The sequence below is a fragment of the Daucus carota genome, chromosome 2, assembly GCF_001625215.2.
Source record: "Daucus carota subsp. sativus chromosome 2, DH1 v3.0, whole genome shotgun sequence".
Lineage (NCBI taxonomy): Eukaryota > Viridiplantae > Streptophyta > Magnoliopsida > Apiales > Apiaceae > Daucus > Daucus carota.
The window spans coordinates 43,303,135-43,323,252 of record NC_030382.2 but is presented as its reverse complement, the minus strand read 5'-3'; the positions used below and the strand labels follow the sequence as shown (position 1 = coordinate 43,323,252).

General features: G+C 34.3%; 2 protein-coding genes across 3 annotated transcripts; both read left to right on the top strand.

Moving 5' to 3' along the window:
• Positions 1 to 4,408: 4,408 nt before the first annotated feature.
• Positions 4,409 to 7,491, top strand: LOC108209951 (uncharacterized). The gene is made up of 2 exons (XM_017381167.2): positions 4,409 to 4,641; positions 5,635 to 7,491. The coding sequence occupies exon 2, from the start codon at positions 5,731 to 5,733 to the stop codon at positions 6,883 to 6,885; it is 1,155 nt and encodes a 384-aa protein (XP_017236656.1). The 5' UTR covers positions 4,409 to 4,641; positions 5,635 to 5,730; the 3' UTR covers positions 6,886 to 7,491.
• A 2,755-nt stretch (positions 7,492 to 10,246) lies between these two features.
• LOC108206679 (uncharacterized) lies at positions 10,247 to 19,477 on the top strand. 2 transcript variants are annotated; one of them, XM_017377058.2, is made up of 20 exons: positions 10,247 to 10,286; positions 11,058 to 11,115; positions 11,205 to 11,315; positions 12,069 to 12,125; positions 12,213 to 12,283; positions 13,476 to 13,575; positions 14,154 to 14,224; positions 14,425 to 14,525; positions 14,630 to 14,733; positions 14,819 to 14,872; positions 15,048 to 15,103; positions 15,308 to 15,346; positions 15,446 to 15,590; positions 16,417 to 16,598; positions 16,801 to 16,868; positions 17,048 to 17,120; positions 17,202 to 17,263; positions 17,330 to 18,251; positions 18,324 to 18,614; positions 19,028 to 19,477. In XM_017377058.2, exons 2-20 carry the CDS (start codon positions 11,062 to 11,064, stop codon positions 19,302 to 19,304), a joined length of 2,838 nt encoding a protein of 945 aa, XP_017232547.1. In that variant the 5' UTR covers positions 10,247 to 10,286; positions 11,058 to 11,061; the 3' UTR covers positions 19,305 to 19,477. The 2 variants fall into 2 exon arrangements, with proteins under 2 accessions (XP_017232547.1, XP_017232548.1); XM_017377059.2 differs by lacking the exons at positions 10,247 to 10,286; positions 11,058 to 11,115; positions 11,205 to 11,315; ... (1 more) ...; positions 12,213 to 12,283; positions 13,476 to 13,575 and adding an exon at positions 13,964 to 14,039.
• The last annotated feature ends 641 nt before the right edge of the window (positions 19,478 to 20,118 follow it).

The window sequence follows — 20,118 nt, the reverse complement described above, 5'->3', positions numbered from 1 at the left end:
AATTAGGAGAAGAAAGTGGTGTTTTGTGCTATACGTGTGTGCTATATAGGGCTAACAGGAGGAGTTTCAAATTGGGGCCCATTTGGCTTTTTTGTTGAAATCTTCTCTTTGTTTTATTTTTGTTGTTTTCATCATCAATGATTTTGTTTTAATGGTGTTATTGTTATTTTAATGATATTGATGATTTTTTATTAGGGTGTGATTAGTGTTGTATTGTACGTGGAGGAGGACTAGTTTTGGAGTTGGTGAGTCAATTTCAAGTCTTAATCATGGGTTGTGGAGTTGTTATGGCGTTTGTTTAGTTAGTTTTAGAGTTTGTTTAACGGATCCATTTGGGGGATTGCAAATTATTTATTCAGATGTGAATGGTCTGCCGTTGAATTCGGAGTGTATTGAAGGTGCAAAAATATTTAAAGATTGGGATGGAGTGACGATGGACTCCTTACTTCTACGATTTTTGTGGGTGCTTGGCTTATTATTTTGAAAATAAATTTTTAGTTTTGAAAAAAATAAGTAGATGTCTTTTATTTTTTTTAGATAGGAACGCAGGCGCTGCTCTTCAGGTGCATCTTAATATTTAATTCAATAGATATGAAACTTTTAGCGAAGCGCAGCACGATAAATTATATAAGTACTGCGTTTTCTAAAAATGAAGAAAGAAAAGATCAAGTTCTTGAAATTTTTAATATAACTAAAAAAAATTTGTCACAAAATGATCGAATTTTATTAAAAACTTTTCTAAAATCGCATTATAAAATTCAGAGTGGACATCTCCCACTCAACAAACACGATCATCAACTGAATAATTGTACTCAGTGAATTACAGTATTCACAAATCTATCTCTGAAATTTAAAACAACATGTCTCGGGCATCTTTAATTACTCTTCCCAAATATGAAAAATATAGGAAATAGGGTGTGTAGTTTGCATAACTGCAAGCAATTAGATTCGATGATCGTGTTTCTGTAGCCTTTTTATCTGACCAAACTCAAGCTTTCCTGATGGGTCGATACTAATTATTTCACCCAATTATGGGTTAATCCACTTTCCCATGTATTTTGATCTTGTTTTGATTGACTTTCCTTCGGATTTCGAATCACAAATATATATTACTATTAACAAAAATGAATGCATCAGAATTTATTTAACTCTGTTCGATGTGGACCGTGCAAATGTTCATTATCATCATATAGCCCATTGATCAACAATTCTATCATGAATACTCTTCCACTAAAAACGAGGTATGTCGAATTTGAACATCACAAATCAGATATTCTTTTTAATATATACTGCTTTTAAAGGTATAAAACTTAAATCGAGAAGGAGCGAGTAGTAGTGGCATAAACTTAGAGGGGTGTATTGGATTGGGATTTTAAAGCATTTTTTTGCATTCATGAAATCCGAGGGTATTCGATTGGGATTGTTTGAAATCCATTAAAATCTTGAGGTATTCAATTGGGATTTCAAATTATGCTACAAAATCTGATGGTATTCAATTGGGATTTTAAATTATGCTTTAAAATCCGATGGTATTCAATTGGGATTGTTTAAAATCCATTAAAATCTGATGGTATTCAAATGCTGATGGATTTTTTTTCATTTCATAAAATGATGGATTTTGTGGCATTCTTCAGTGTATTTTAAGTTTTTTGAAATCTCACCAAAATCAATGGGATTTTGAAGCATTGTACCTAAATCCTATCAACTCTGCGACATTTTATCAAGAATCCGCACAAAATCAAAATCTCATACAATCCATTAAAATCCATACACTAAAAACAATCCTTTAAAATCCCAATCGAATACACACCCGTTAATTGACTATTTGTTGTTTTAAAAAATGAAGTTCAATGTGTGCTTTTAATAGAATATCATTTCAGAAATATATTATAATTTATAAAATATTTGCAAAAATCAAACCAAAAATTTATATTTCTATAATTTAAAATTTAAAATAAAACCTTTTTTTATAAATAACAGAGCCTTACTTTACGGTCACATTTTAATGTATCTTATTGTTTTTTATCACACCTTGTCATGATCAATGTATAATCCACAATCCTAAAATCGTGCATCTTTAATATGTATATGAATTCTACACTTGTATGTTTATTAAAAGTAGTGTAAATTATGAATTAGTTCAGTATATATAAAAATAATTTTCCTTAAAATTTTATCAGCTTTCTTAAAATTTAAATTTTAAGTATAATTATTCTCCGAACTATTTTTAATTTTTTCTCACCAAAGTGAGGCTCCATCTCTCCTAGACGTATTCATCAAAATAAGTTATCCTTCATGACTAGTGCTTATATTTTGTGATGACGAACTTTTATGGAATAAATATTCATGATGCATATTATGAATTTCATCTTTTTATACCTATTGTATATTTTTTTGTATATGTTTCCATTTCGCATCGTGTCATGTTATGCAGAAAAGAATTAGAAATCTATTATCAGGGATCAAAATGAATAAAAGTAGAAACATACGATTTATTTGTCATGTGATCGACTTTTCTTAATTAAATAACATGAGTCAATGATCCTCAGCAAGAATGGTCTCCGCAATCTTCTCCACGATATACACTAACAATATACACTTACAAGTAATCCATATATACACTAACAATATACACTAACAAGTAATCCATATATACACTAACAACTAATCTGAGAAATCAATCTTTCATTCAATTTTGAAGACTTGCTTTCACAATTTTCATAATCGAAAGATTTTGGAGTAGAGGTTAGAAGTCAAGACAATTCATAATAGTATATAAGTTAATGAATACATTTAGCTTTCCCTTTGGTTGCTAATAGGTGACATATATAAAACACCAAGAGCATTTACATTCTTTAAATATGGGGATGAGTATTAACTTGTAATTCATTATGTTGGAGTTTACACTTTAGATAGATTTTTTCATCATAAAAAAAGAAGGAAAAAAATGTGTAAAATTTCTCAGTCAACCTGCAAGTCTGCAACCATTTTTAAGATTTAACGACACACTTAAAATGGGCAACATCGTCATTCGCTCACTAAATCAAGAATTGAGGTTGTATAAGTTTTTAGCCTCCTATATTTATTACTTTAATAAAATAAATTTTATTTAACAATCATTATATTGTCTTGTATATATATCCGGTTAATTATAATGGTTAACTAATTAAAGAACAAATCACGTCTAAGTCTAACCAATATTACTTTGAACAATTGTCAAAATAAAATAAAATTACTTTGGACAAAATAGTCAACAAGTAAAAAATTTCATTAAATAAAATTAAAATTTAGTTTGACTTATCTTAAAATTAATTTAATTAGTAATGTTAAGGTGGATCAAATATATTTTTTTACACAGAAATATAGAATTTTATATTGAAAATTTTAAATTATTGTAAAAATGACGAGGGCGGAAACTATCCCTGATACTCGAATTTCTTCTTTGATTTTATGTACGTGTCAGAATTTGAAATATGATATCAACATAATTTATATCATGTTAGTATTTTTTTGAAATAATATCATATTAGAGCATCCCCTTAGCTAAAAAGTGAATAATCATACCAAAAATAAAAAATTTAGCCAACCACTTCAAAATTTCACACTCCAACCATAGTGATCTGTTGTCTATAAATTTAGCCAACCTCCTATAGATGGCTAAATTTGTTGAACCTCTACAGACCTGTAAGAAATCTGTAGGATGATTACACATCATTTATTACCATATTAAACTGATATATTCTACTTATAACAACTAAAATATTAATAACATACTCTTTTTAAATTATAGCCAACCAATATAGTCAATACCATGGAAGCAAAATGTCGTTCAGCAAATTTTACATAATATCTTACAGATCCCATTCAGCCAACGATTATAGCCAATGCCGTTGGAGATGCTCTTAGTATTTGAAATATACAACTTAAATTCGTGTAAATAAACGGATACATGAAACACGAAAATATAACAAATGAGACCAACAATTTTTTCCCCACGCCTACTTGAAAGTTTCCTCTCTTTTTTTATCCGTCAGTCAACAGACATGTTCAAGTCTTTCCTTTGACGAAATTTTAGGAAATAGACATGTAAATACTTTTAATGGCGTGTCTAATAAATGTAGTACAAATAATAAAAAACAGGGAATGAGTTGCTCGGAGTGGAAGAGGTGAAAATTTGATAATGATCTCCAAAAAGGGAAGTTCTTTTTCCATATTATATATCTTACTATTTTTTCGGTAGTATTTGAATATTTTTAGAGTATGCGAATCAATTTAAAACATCGAGTATGCAATAAATATCTTTTTAAATAAATTTCTTAGGATTCCAATTTCGTTGCTGATTTTAATAAGTAAAAATAAAGTATAAGAAAAAGTAAATAATAAATACAGTATTCCGGTGTTGGTTGGGTTTATTTGCTGGATACAGTCTGTCACCAAACAAAAACCCCACCCTCTCTCTCTCTCTCTCTCCCCACATATCTCTCTACTTGCATTCTCTCTCAGGTCTCTCCAACCGTACGTCTGTCTCTGTTTGTCTCTACATACATACATAGCTCTCTGCTAGCCTAGCCAAGGTTTTACGATCGCCGCCGGCTAAACCGAACTTCTCGTTGAGTCTAGCTGACTTGCCGTCGCCGCACAGTAAGCTCTCTCTTAGATCCCCTTGTACTTCGACTCATTCACTGTTGTTTCAACGATTCGTAACTTCAACTCCTCGATAAATGTGTCATATGTTTTTAATATAGTTTAGAGAGCTCTTATATGTTTAGCTAAGTAGGTAATTAGAGCCTAATTAAGAATTTATATGTAATCGGAACTAATTTGCTTATTTTGAGTTAGTTTGTCTAGTCAGACAGATCTTAACCAACGGTCAAATTGAACTGCTGTTTCTTTGATTTTTCTTAGTCAGATTAAGATACCGTTGTTGACCGGGTGATGATTTTTAGGTGATTTCTTGTTGACTATTCGCTTAAGTACCGTTTTTCTGTTAGTTATTTCGGTTACATTTTTGCTGCAAGCTATCGAGTGTTCGTGTGTGTAGTACTAAATTCTTGTTTAGTTTAGATAGATCAGAGCTATTGACTTCGCTTTATCGGAGCATACTTTCTGTACATCATTATCCTAAGCTATTGTGGCGGCTCCTGTAGCTTTAATGTTTGAGACAACCGTTATGATACACATCATTGTCTATATCGAGTATGCTGAGTAGTGAATATGTGATTGATTTTCTGAGACAGCTCTGGACAGATTCTTGAAGAAGTTAAACACAAAGAATTCAAATTAATTATTCTGTTATAGACTTATAGTTGCATATAGTAGTGGCACAAATAATATCTGATCTATACTGTATAAATGTTGTCACCGGCATACCGTCAGTCAAATAAGGGGTTTTGTGTGTCTTGTGCTTCATTATTGGACTTGTTTGCTCATAACTTTAGATATATTGTTTGACTATTTTATCATGGAGATACGAATCACACAACTCTTTTTCCTGTAAATTTTGCTTATAAGAATTTGATTGTGTTTTATACACTATGAAGAGCGAGCGCAATTGCATTCAATGGCTAAACATGAATTTGTGCTCAAAATGTCATGCCTTCTGAGTACTGATTGGAGTGTGATTTTGTAAACCAGAGTATTAGTTCTTGAATCCTGCAAGAGGGAAGCACACAGCAGTTCTTTCTATATCCATGCTGGCGGAGAGCATGCGTGGAGTCTGTTCATTGGGTAATGCCCCAGAAGAAGTTTGATGCTGATGCGCTCGGCGTGGTGACAATCTGTTTAGTTGCAATTCTTGTTCTGATCTGTGTGATATGCATCGTGTACTCCTTTTATTTTCGTAGTCGCGTCCATAACCAGGGTTTTGTTCAGCTTGGCTATTTTAGCGGTCCTTGGATTATACGAATTGCTTTTATCGTGTTTGCAATTTGGTGGGGTGTTGGTGAGATCATAAGGTTAAACTTTATAAGACGTGAAGGAAGAGCTTTGAATGCTAACTATAAATGGCAGAAAACTGTTTGCAAATGCTACATTGTTTCAAACCTAGGGATGGCAGAACCTTGCCTTTTTCTCACACTTGTGTTTCTCCTACGTGCATCATTAAAGGAGACAGAGTCTGGGACATTGAACCAAAAATGGAATTACAAAACAGCCGGTTATATTCTTCTTTTCTGTTTTCCTGTGTTCATTCTTCAGTTAATGGTGATTTTAATAGGACCAAAGTTCAATAAAGGCGGGAGTTATAAGCGTCACTTGCCACATTATTTCACAAACACAGTAGGAGCTACAAAGCAGGCTGATGATGATACTGCTCTCTGTACCTTTCCTTTATTGAGCACCATATTTCTGGGTATATTTGCCATGATGATAACTACATATTTGTTCTTGCTTGGAAGGAGGATTCTGTATTTGGTCATCAATAAGGGGTTGCAGAGGAGGGTTTATACTTTAATAATTTCAGTTGCTAGTTTCTTTCCTTTGAGGGTTCTGTTACTTGGTTTATCTGTTCTGTCGAAGCCTGAACATTTTTGGTTTGAGGCTCTTGCTTTTTTGGCTTTTCTTTCCTTTTTATGTTGTGCTGGGGTGGGTGTTTTTTTGCTGGTGTACTTTCCAATTGCTGATTCGCTAGCCTTGAAGAATTTACAGGACTTGGAAGCTATGAGAAGGATAAGTGATGAATATGCTGACACCATTTCACTACTTGCAAACAGAACTACCATTGAAGAGATTGACGCTGGTAGTAGTTCTGGTACTTCAAATAAGCATGAGTCGGCATTGTTCGGGACAATGGACAATTATGAAAGCATGGGCAGGTTTGTGGAATTGAGCCTATTCTCTGCTAGCCAGCATTCATCTCCACCCGGATCACCTCAGCTTCTTAGATGACCTACGCTCCCTGGCTCTCTGCTGCTTAACAGCATAAGATCTAAAAGCAAATTAGCCGTGAAATAGGTATGCAGTTGTGCCATTGCAGAAACTCAGTTTTGAAGTTGTAAAGTATCTAGCGTTAACTTGGTAGTATTAGCTATTTGTTGACATTAGCTTATTGCTACCACTGTATTTTGGGTTGCCAGGCTATGCTGTTACTAAAATCAGTCCATAATCAATATAATCTTCCGACTGAAGGCATCATTTCTTGGTTTTCATTTACGTAGAATCTTTATTCTCTTAATGCCTCTTGTTTCATCTACATATTTTAGACGTACACAAATAATTTACATGCGGAGAAAAATGTACGATTCATGAATACGTAGTAACTAAAGATGGTATGAATTTAGTTCATAGAATTCAAGATTGGATATCATTTTGTCAAATATTTTTATCTTAAAAGAAAAATCCTCAAAACAATATAGTTCAGAAGAACCTGAGTTAAAATATGACCAATGTTATCCAAAACATTCAATCAGGATGTTCCGCAAAAGAATAGCATATCATATTTAGCAAAAAAAAAAAAAAAAAAAAAAAAAAAAAAAAAAGAAAAAAAAAAAAGAATAGCATATCATATCATTTTAAGAACCCAACCCATATTGATCATGAACACCCAAATCATGTACCACCTATTACTCCTATATAATCTAAAGTTGACATCCCCAGTTTTGATCGCAATAGTAGGTGCGATCATGATGCGGTAAGTGGTAACTGCTTCTAAAGCAAGTAGAGAGAAATGATTTTTAGCATGTATAACCTATAGATTTGTGCTTTATCTTGTGATCTTTTCAGGACCAAATCTGAACGGTCCATTTTGAAGGCAGTCTGGCACCGCTGCTGGTTGTTCATACTATGCTGCTAACAAGAGTATGGCCGTGATACGCATGGTTTGGGACTCGATCCCCCTCGGTGAAATCTTCCCACTGTTTCTTCAGCTCTGATGAGTGCCCGGGAGCGGGTGATGTGCAAACCGTGATCCTTTGGATCAGGCAAGGCCCAGTTCCCATCGGGTCAGCTCTAACACATTTAAAAGTATCAAGATTCCTAATGAAAAGCTTGGGTTTGGGATTTATTTCATTTATTCTCTAAAGTCTAAACTGAGCTATTTGTTTATAAATAAAATTTAAAGTACTTATTAATGAAAGTTATACTGGAACAAAGATGTTTCACTTCACTTCAATTGTGCAGTACATTCCTGAAACAAAGATGTTTTTTTCCCGGGTTAAAGAAGCCACAAGATAGAACTGATCTCACAGCTTATCTAAAGTCATCAACTGCCTGAACCTAATCTCACTGATAGTTGAAGATGTCTCCCTGTATGTTAGGTCAACATGTAACTTGGCTTTCACAAGACGGCCCTGATCCGTTTTCTAGTTGCTTGGTGATAACCGATAACTGCATGAAATGAAAGTTCGTATTTAGTTGTCATCTTAATTCTTACATCTAGATCCATTTGCTGAGAGCTTGAGTCTCATCTCATGAGACCTTATATGCGGAATGGCATCCGACACCGACTTTTTCATACATTCTCTTGTGTTGTCGGGTATGTTCTTGTAATGTTTTCTTGTAAGGTCATAAATCATAATGGTTGGTACAGTTTAGCACCAATTGCTGGAGCTATTTCCGGTGATAGTTGAAGAGCAGTTTGTTCCTAATTGTTTGTATGCTGACAAATAAGACTAGTTCTGCTAAAATGTACTATATGAAATGAATGTTCTTACTTAGTCCTCATCATCTTGATCTGTTTCCTGAGTATAATGAGATGTTATTTTCGGAATGGCATCTATCCCCTAGCAGATTTGCATTCATGAGCCGGCATTCACTTGCCATGTAGATTCAAATCTAAACGGAAGACAGCATATATATAATACAAACGATGGACGCCTTTTCTAATGTTGCGTTTGATTGACACGAATGAATCAAAAGAACTAAAATAATTTGAAGAATATTATGACAAATGTTTATCAATTTCATTTCTTACATCATCATGTACTAAATCACGTATTGGGAGGGAATTTCTTTTCAAATCTTATTACAGTATGATAATCTTACATTCACTCAATTTTTTTCAAAATTTTACTACTATTTTTGCCATTTTCATTTAATTTCAATCATTTCATTCTCTCTAACCAAACACAACATAAGATTAGATTGCATTTGTTGTGACATTGATAAACCGAGTTCATATTCTTAACAGATTGTGACGTTTTCTATCTTTTCTTTATGCCTAAGACTAATTCTTATATACAAAGCATATGGAAAAGGATTCAAATTCATGACAATTGACAACATTTATAAGTGGAAATCGATCGATCCTCAGGACAACTCCATGTATACTAGTACTACAATGCATGGGTGCTCCTCCGTTGAAATCAAAGTGAGGTCGAATTATTCCTAAGAAACCACCACAAATGGAGTGTCTTGTTTTATCTGCCAGTATCATATAATTATCTCTATCAATTGATTTTTTAGCCGCTTAATTGATTCTTGACGACTTGACCCCAGCCAGCCGCTTGTATTTTAAACCGATAACCGATACTAAATTTATAGGCTATCTCAACATCACTGGTGTTTGGTCAGTAGATATTTTTATAATAAAATTTCATTATTTTTCTCCCAAATTTTATATACTTTTTCTTTCAGATTTTAAAGTGTTTTATCTAAATTTTCGTTAACGTATTTTTCTTTTGTATTTTTTTTAATACAACTCATTAACATGAAAGTTTCTGTGACAAAGAAAATTCTTTTCAATAATGATTTCATGTCCACACAGTTAAAATTTGAATCAAGTCGTGTTGAAATTGAATACAAATTATTAATCGGTTTTTTAAATTGAGTATGTGGTTAATTATAATTGCAAGACCATATTTTTACTATATCCATCAAGCACCGGTTCATTTAGGTGCCCAGTTAACATCAAGCACTTTTTTATTCGGGTACGCATTATTCATTCTTCGTTAAAAACAATTACCAAGTTGAGTAACCAAATTGTAAAATTAGTCCTCAGAATAATACGTTTAACTAGTGTGTACCATCCTATGCTCGTATTTAACTTATTTTTATTGGTGAGGGTTTTATATACGTAAGAGCTCATCATTATTAATAATAAATAATAATAAATTAAAATAAATTAAATACATAAAATTTGGTGTTTAGTCAACACATTTATCGTAAAAAATAGTTAACCAATTAAGTGTTTAAGTTAAATAATTAGGATAGTGACCGTGACCCGTGGGACCCACATGTAGGGCCCTTGCAACCAGGCTTGACGTAAATGTATAAATTTCCCTCCCTCGCATTCTTTTCTACATCTGCCCGAACAACACTACACACCCTTTCCAGACAAAACTCAAAGCCAGGTAATAACTCTAACTCTGCTACATTGCGACTCGTCATCTTTCATTTCTAATTCGATTCAACACTTTAAACACATTTACATTTTGTTTCTAAGTGAATTCATTCTTTTTTGTCATAATCCGCTTCTTCTAGTTTCAGCAGTATCTATGTAATTACATGCTTTTAATTTTGTTCGCGATTTGTGTTTTTAGATTTTTATTGTTCGCGATTTGTGTTTCGATCATCTGACTTTGCTCATCTTTGTTGTTATATTCAGCTGATACACCTGAATTTGCAACATGTATAACATATAATGCAATTAACTTTGCAGGAAGTCAAATTAGTATTCGATTAATTTTTTATGGTATAAATTTTGTGATTTTTTTCGCTTTCTTTGTTGGTATGAACATTATAATGGATACCGATTAAGAAGTATTTTCAAGGAGTACAGTAACACAGACACTTGATATGAGATTAATTTTTGGACTCGAGTATGTTGGTAATTTGTCTTCGTGTACTGTGTGGATGTTTGTATAGTTGAGGAGTTTCTTAGCCTTATCGACTTTTGAAGTTTTTTTGAAAAAATTCATAATATATTGAAAGCTCTACGCAGAGCAAAAAACCACTGACTGAATTAAAATTTTATTTTCTTCGGTGATGGTGATATTCTGTGTGCGCCGGCCAACCAGACTAGCTCTATTTGAATGTTTCATAGCGAGAGCGAGAAGATGTTAATTCCATTTTTTCCCAAAATTCACAATCTGGATGTTCATCTCCTTATGATTTCATTTCAGGAAAATGCTGGTCAACGGTCATGATGAAGAGATAGAACTTCCTGACTCCTGTGATAAGGTAGGCTAGCTAATATTTGGTTTGAACTTGTTATTTCGTCCTCATTGATGTCAAATTTGCTTTGAGTTTCTTTATGGTGACATTCGTAGGACAGAGTTGATCCTGGGAAGCCAGCATCCATAACTTGGCAGAGGAAAGTAGACAGCCAAAGAATTCCCCTTTCAGAGTTCAGTATAAACTGGAAAGATATTATCTCTTTGGTAAGTATGCATTTTATATGGACCTACTGCTTTCTTAGTGCAACACTATTGGATCCAACACGGGAGAAATGGCATAAGCTGGAGTAATCACAACCTGAGAAAATTTCTTTGCATCTTCAGTTGCCCTCCAAATATCAAAAAATTTATTTCCCTTGAAGCTAATGCTATTTGTATGGACATTATAGTGACTGTGCAATGAGTTTGTGTATCAAGTCTTAAGTCGCTAAAAGCAGACTCCCACTTTTAAGCTGAAATTCTGTCCAGTCCAAAAAGAAGATTGCTATTTCTAGATTGAGAAAATAAATGATGTCGCTGTTTTCTTTTTTACATCTGACAAATAACTTTGGTTTAGAGGGTGCTATGCTGATGAAACTGTTATGACAACTTTGGAAGAGTGGCTGTATCATGTACAACATTTATTTTAAAAGAGGACTCTTTTCGAAAGGAAAAATAGGATTGGACAAATTTTTAAGTTCGACATTCTTAAAGGACAAACTTCTTCCACAACGTACTTCTTGCGAACTTTTGATATTGCAAGTATAAATTATATGGTTTTCTAGTGCTTAAGTTGTCCATTGTTGCTGAATGCAATTCAGTGCTTATATGTGTATTCTTTTAAACACTTGTGCACAGTATTAATAATAACAGGGTTCCAAGTATTATATAAGCACCTAAGTTAATCAATCTTCATTTATGACTGCTGCCTATTAGCCCTTTCCTTCTGTCATTGATTTCACTGTTTATCTTTTGTAGCTTCCAATAGGTTATCGTATCTGGCGGCAACTCAGAGAAGAAGCTGCCGAGGGAAATGTAATTTTCTTTTTTCAACTGATATAATTATTTGATAAATGTCTCCAACCACGGTAACAGGATGTCACATAATTTTCATCATTTCAGGGGATAGCTCTCAATCCATTTACAAAGCGCGCTGTCACATCATGTCAAGGAGTTCCATTAGGTGGAATTGGGTATATATTTCTTCTTTTACCACTATGATTTGTTCATATACGCAGTGTACTAAAATGTGAGTTGTACAGAAGATTAAAGATTTTTATTTTACATTCTCAAGTAAGTCTATTTATTTTTCTGGATATACACTTTGCTTCATGAAACATAAATGTTAACATTATCTTCTTTTTTACAAAACCCAAACTCTAATTACAGCATTAAAATATCAAACATGTGCTACTTTTATGCATTACTGGTTGATCAGACCTTCTTAAACACTAATGTTTCTATGTTTTTTTTTGCTAAATGAAAGTTTTATAGAAGAATAAGGAAAAAAAATTACATATCTAGGGGTATTCCCTGCGTTAAGGAAGAGTACAAACAGAACACATTTGCATATAAATCTTGCAGATGATCATATTACCTAAACTTGCTTACTTGTCATTAAATATACAACTTTGACAACCAAGGGTTCATAAGGATATTGATTGTGAGAAGTTAATGAACTCTATATTACTGCATCAGGAGGAACTCTAATCCCTCACTCTTATTCTCAAGAAAGCACTGTTACCAATCATCGTCTCATTCTAGAGTTCTTTGATTGTGTTAATATCTCTCTTTTGATACATACTGTTTTATGTTTGTTTTTAAAACTCTGCTTGGCTTCTTATAATTTTCTGATGGCAATGGAACCAACAATCACTATCCTTTGGTGTGCATAAAATAACCATCCGGTGCGTCGTGCATGGCATCCATGCCACAAGTGCCCACCAGCTAACCTCATAATTAATCATGTGTGGATAACTAGTGATCGGCTTCTGTGCAGAATTTAATACTCGACCACTTTATAAGCACTTACCACAATGCTCACTATCACTTGAATACACCAAACGCTATCGCAATTTAGTAGACTCTTAGAGTTTCCTGTCTGGCTGTTTATATTGGTGGTAGTTCAAGGACAGTATCAACTTACGGAACAATCAAACTGCAATCTATTGACATTCTCAAATGTTTAGATACTTTATACGCAAGTTCATGCAGAAAATAAGTACTAGAATCACTAAATTGTAATAAGATATCACTAAATTCTGATAAAGGTGAGCTTACCAGATTACCTTTAATTTCAAACAAAATCTATTGCACTGTATTGTAATACGATATGAACATTCCTAGATCAGCTTTCGATTGTGTGTCTGAAGATTAAAAATTCAGTGCAGGAAGCATTGGAAGAACATACAAGGGTGAATTTCTGCGTTGGCAACTATTTCCTAGAATCTGTGAAGATAAACCAGTTTTGGCTAATCAATTTTCGGTGTGTATGATGTCTTTTTATTTAGATAGCACTATCCTATCCTTATACCAATTCTAGTGAACCTCTAATTTTTTCTTTTGCCTACGTATAATTAATACTTCTAATCTGACATTGTATGAATACAGAAATGATTATGAAGATAAAATTCCATCCATCACAATAATGATAGAAGAACACTTCACAAAGTTGGTTTAATTAAGTTGTATACATCGTAAATTATGCACCCTTTGTATATAATTTTATTGCCAAGCACCTAGGATGTGACTGCTTAAGTGCAGCTAAACCTGGGGTGCAAAAAACGATGTAAGAATGCTGGGGCCTAATTTAGTTTATTTTCCTTGCTCACTCGTTTTATGTGTAATTTCTTTGGATATTTAAAAAGAAGAGGTGAAGTGGATTACAGAAAAGATTCGCGAACCAAACTCTAGAAGAAAACATTCAGTGACCCAAGCTTACAAATCTTGGTTCGAACATAAGCTCTTAAAACTAGTTTGCTAGTATTATTCTCTATAGTTTAATGTACCATTTGGGCTTGTTAAAACATTGAACTATTGTTGTACCTACAATCTCTTTTCCAGGTGTTTGTTTCACGCCCAAATGGCGAAAAGCATTCGACTGTACTATGCCCTAGGAGCCCAGAAATGCCAAAGTAAGCTGCTACTGTATTGATGGTCTTAAACTTGTTTATATGAATATGTATTGCCTTGTAATTAACAGATGTTCAGCCTTTCATTTTGATTACAGCTAAAAAAGGGAAAAAATAATTAGCTTATTTCTCTACAAGTGTATGCATATTTATTCTTGCATAAATAGTTCTAAATATCAATGATAATTGATGTGAATGAACAGAGATGCTTTAGCTACTGGGATAGGATCTTGGGACTGGAATCTAAATGGGCATAATTCTACATACCATGCATTATACCCAAGGTCTTGGACTGTATATGAGGGTAATCTTATGACTCATGACAACAAATGGGCCATCGTTTTCCACAACGATCTTTAAATGTATCTCCTCTACTATATATCTGAATGAATTTTTTTATAAATGAAGGAGAACCTGATCCGGAACTGAGAATAGTGTCACGTCAGATTTCTCCAATCATACCTCATAACTATAAGGAAAGCAGCTTCCCTGTAGCAGCATTTACTTTCACGGTAAGATAGTAACACTTGATTGTTTTATATTTTCTGGCTAGATAGTTTACCGCCTGCTGTAAGAGGTTGGTTCATTTTGTTTCAGCTGTCTAATTATGGGAAGAATCCAGCTGACGTGACCCTGCTTTTCACATGGGAGGTATTAGCTCTGTTTTCCATAGTAACAAATCATATTATCAACTGATACATATGGTACCGCTGTCCATTATATCAACCAGAGCCATCCGCGGGTTGCATTATATTTAGAGAATAAAGGCATTTACTTGACCAACAACTAGAACTTGTAACAATTTTTTTTGGTTAAATATATTCAGAATTCTGTTGGTGGGGTATCTGGATTATCTGGCAAGCATTTCAATTCCAAGATTATGTAAGAATTACAAGTCAACCTCTTTACAGAAATTTATTATTTTAACAATTGTTAGTTTGTGGCCTGCTGTAAATAGTCAAGACAATAAGTACTACGATTTTCTTGAGCTACTTGGTATTATATTAGATTAATACAATTTCCCAGTGTTGAGGGTTGACAACATTTCTTGGCTGATTTCTAAATTATATTGTTAAACTTTATTAGGCCAAAGGATGAAGTTCGTGGTGTACTTCTGCATCACATGTAAGTTATGATATCTAGAATTGATAAAAATGTGAAACCATGATTAGATTTTTTTTCCAATATATCCAAAACTATTGCCCTGACTACCAATTGATGCAGGAGTGCCAGTGGACTTCCACCTGTAACTTTTGCTATTGCAGCAGAAAAGACGAGAGATGTTCATGTCTCTGAATGCCCTTGTTTTGTAACGTCTGGGAACTCTCCGGGCATCACAGCACAAGACATGTGGAATGAAATAAAAAAGGTCCGTCTCCTACTGTTCACTTGTGTCATAGAAAAGCTCGCACTTCACAGATAAATTCTAATGATTCTGTTTCCGTAACTTAAACCTGATGATTATTCAAAATTTCTTCATGTTCAAAGTTCATCAATCAAGATTACATCTGCTGTTTTTTTCTCTCAGGGCCTATAATTCTTATTGTCACTTGTCATTGTTCTTGTGTTTCATAATGTTTTAATTATAATTTGTTAGGAGCATGATACACATAGGAGAAAATTTGGAAAATCAGAGTGACCTCAGAAAAATTCATATTTTTTAGGCACTTACACATTAAAGTGTGGAAGTTTCTTGGAGATTAATTGAAATGAGACATGTAAGCTGAATTTTCCTAATGTCTTTCTGTTCGCTTTCATGTAAGATAAAACACGACCTAGATTGATAATTAACCTCAAACACAATTTTGTTACTACTTATTAGTCTTGACTACAATCAATAACATAAGAAAGTTTTTTGACTACAATTTTAGATCGAGCAACTTCTGAGTGGAACTCATTCAGTAGTTGATTTTTATGCTCCTTGATGATCAACATGCTCTGACTGAATGTCTTCTAGATCCATGCCTTCTAAAAGACAATCAATTTCAAATGTTTTAACAAAATCTCACTAGATCACTTCACATCAAAACTCGTGAACTAGCTGATGACAAGTATACACCATTGCCTCAAGCACAACTTTCATGCAAAAAACTTATTATGCACATCTTATCTGATGCTTCCATCTTTGTATACCCCATTGCTCAATCTATTTAATCCAGGTGCTGTATACTAACAAACCTTTTTTCGCCCTGAAGCATGGATCATTTGATCACTTGAATTCTGCTGAAGTGGCCATGCCTTCAGCATCAGGGTCCTCTATCGGGGCAGCAGTTGCAGCCTCCGTGACAGTTCCTCCTGATGCAGTTCGCTCCATTACATTTTCATTGGCATGGGACTGTCCTCAAGTGCACTTTCAGAGCAAAAAGAGTTATAACAGGTGGGGATCTATTTAATTTTGAAGTACGGAATTTGATTAGCCCACAAGCATAAATGTTATTTGCATAAACTTACTTAGAGCTGAGCACCTTCATACATAGATCTGGTCATGTAATCCCTTGTTGGTGGTACCCACTTGCTGGGCATAACAAAATTCTATAACATATGCTTTTATTTTCACTGATTGAAAATTGTATTAACAGGCGCTACACTAAATTTTATGGCACTCAGGGTGATTCTGCAGCAGATATTGCACGTGATGCTATATTGGGTAAAGCTTCTATTCTTTCTTCAGATAATGAAAGATTCTAACTGTTAAGGTATTAATGTGGGATGACTGGAAAACAAATTCTACAATTTGGTTTGTTGTTGATTATATCCTAGTCGTATGTAGAGTTACTCTTAAAAGGATAACAGTTTAAATTTTGTTCTTTTACATCTAAATTTTAGAGCACTGCAGTTGGGAGTCCCAGATAGAAGCGTGGCAAAAACCGATTCTTGAAGACAAGAGGTTTCCTGAATGGTGAGCTTTTATAGATACTTCTTTGCTTGTCACACCCAAGCTTCCGCAGATGAATAATAATTCTTCTAGTGACTTTCTCAGGTATCCGATCACTCTTTTCAACGAGCTCTACTATCTTAATGCAGGGGGGACAATATGGACAGGTAAAGATAGAATGTGCTACATGCCATGTTCAGCTAGACGATAACTAAGCTTTTACTTTCTTGCAGATGGAGCACCTCCCATTCATAATCTATCTGTAATACGACAAAGACAATTCTCCATTGATAGGTCCAGTAATGACCTTAAACAAATCGATTCCAAACACAAAGATACTGCTGTATGTATACTTGAGAGCATTGCAGCATTGCTTGAAGAGATTCACAATCCGGTATCCTTGAATTCAGCAATAGGAACAAATTTGCTCCAGGGGGGAGAGGAAAATATTGGTCAATTCCTTTACTATGAAGGGATTGAATATCACATGTGTAACACGTATGATGTCCATTTCTACTCATCATTTGCGCTAGCCATGCTATTCCCGGAACTTGAACTCAGTATACAGAGGGACTTTGCAGCAGCAGTAATGATGCATGATCCTACGAAAAGGATTCTTCTGCATGACGGAACACTGGTCCCAAGGAATGTTCTTGGCGCTGTTCCTCATGATATCGGAATGTTTGATCCGTGGTTCGAAGTTAATTATTTTAATCTTTATAATACGGACACTTGGAAAGATCTGAATACAAAATTCGTTCTCCAAGTCTATAGGGATGTGGTTGCAACAGGTGATAAAAAGTTTGCACAAGCTGTTTGGCCTGCTGTTTACCTTGCAATGGCTTACATGGAGCAATTCGACAAGGACGGAGATGGGATGATAGAAAATGATGGTTTTCCAGATCAGACATATGATACATGGTCCGTCTCTGGCGTGAGTGCATATTGTGGTGGGCTGTGGGTAGCAGCTTTGCAGGCTACTTCAGCTCTGGCACATGAAATTGGTGACGAAGGATATGCGGATTACTTCTGGTTTAAGTTTCAGAAAGCAAAGAGAGTTTATGAAAAGCTGTGGAATGGTTCTTACTTTAACTACGACGACAGTGGTAGTTCTAATAGTTCGTCTATCCAAGCTGATCAGTTGGCAGGACAATGGTACGTTCATAGTTATATCATATATGCAAGTAGTTTTCTTGGTGTGCCTAAAACTAAATATTCACTCTGTAGGTATGCGCGAGCCTGTGGTCTTTCACCAATCGTTGATACAGAAAAAGCTAAATCTGCCCTGGAGAAGGTCTACTCATTTAATGTGCTGAAGGTGAATGAGGGAAAAATGGGTGCTCTGAATGGAATGCTTCCCAGTGGAGAACCTGACTTGTCATCACTGCAGTCAAAAGAAATATGGGCAGGAGTTACATATGCTCTTGGTGCAAATATGGTTCAAGAAGACTTGGTGGATATGGGATTTCAAACTGCAAGTGGAGTCTATGATACTGTCTGGTCAAAAGAAGGGCTAGGGTGAGTTAAAATTCGTTTGCCTTGAAATAATTATTATTGTCTAAAAGCAACAAATGACAATTCTCTTAAATATACTAAAAGTGCAAAGAAGCTTACTTCCTGAAGGCCTTGAAGAGGACAGATAACCAGAGGCCGGGTCCTAATTTACCAAATTATCCTTGATATAATTTTGTGCTTGGCCTTGCTGACTGACACTTGCAATGCAAAATATTGTTGGTGTAAATATTTAACTTACTACAAGGTAGGGTTTTCCAAATTAAAAATTTTATTTAGGTACCTGGGACTGTGTCCTGAATTATTGTGACCAAATTAAAGATAAATAGCTAAGTGATACTACCAGATAGCAAATTTCTGATTTTTACTAAAACCCTTCGCAATTATGGTATCTCAGAAATGTTTATATGATCCTGCAGTTATTCTTTCCAGTCTCCAGAGGGCTGGGACCTGAAAGGCGGATATCGATCTCTTGGCTACATGCGTCCGTTGGGCATATGGGCAATGCAGTGGGCATTGAGTCGACCACAAATTTCAAAGCAGGAGATGAGGCAGGAAGTCGAAGAAGCTTCTTTGTTTAGGCAACATGCTGGATACACAAAAGTTGCACATCTACTAAAGTTACCAAAAGAAAAACACTCCAAAAGTCTTCTCCAGGTTCTTTTTGACAATACTTGCAAAAGAATGTTTCCATGAGAAATTAGCTTACAGGAACAATAACCTCTGTGAAAAACATTTGATTCTCGTATCCTTCTAGCGTTCATCATTCTACATGACGAACATCAATAATCGTACATCAGAGATCTAATATGATGAAGCTATTATGTACAACTTTTGCAGTTGGTTATCTAGGTTTATTTAAGTTTTAACTTGTGCCAGAAGACTCAAATAAGTTTTAACAATACTGAACTACTTGACATGTAGTTCAGTGTAGTTTTAGCATAAAGTTCGATTCCCTACGTATCAATGTTCAAATTGAATTAAATTTCAATGTACCGAGCACGGTTGGATAGCTCAGTGGTAATGAGCTTATCCTCTGTCGTCCCAGGTCCTGGGTTCGACCCTGGCTCACCCCGAGAATTTCGTAGAACAGATACTCATTTGTAAGGCTATAAGCCATATTTGTCAAAAAAAAAAAAAATTTCAATGTACCATATCTCAAAGTTGTCATTAAAAATAAATTGGTTGGCACGGGGAGAGGATCATTGAAACATGAAAGACCTTTGACGAAGGAATTTGACGATAAATAAAAAATTAAATTTGGAAATTTTTAACCAGAATTAATATTTACGTGATGATTAATCAACAAATCATAATATGATAATTGTGTGTTAATTAATGGTTGAGATAAAAAGATACTAATATAGTGCTTATTCTCAATTTTTGAGCTATTAACCAAAAAACCCAATCAACTTGTCATTTTTTTGCCAAAAACCTTTAAACTTTTATTTTCATGAACAACCCCAATCAACTTTACTAAATCTTTGAAAAAAATTAACTAGAGTTACTT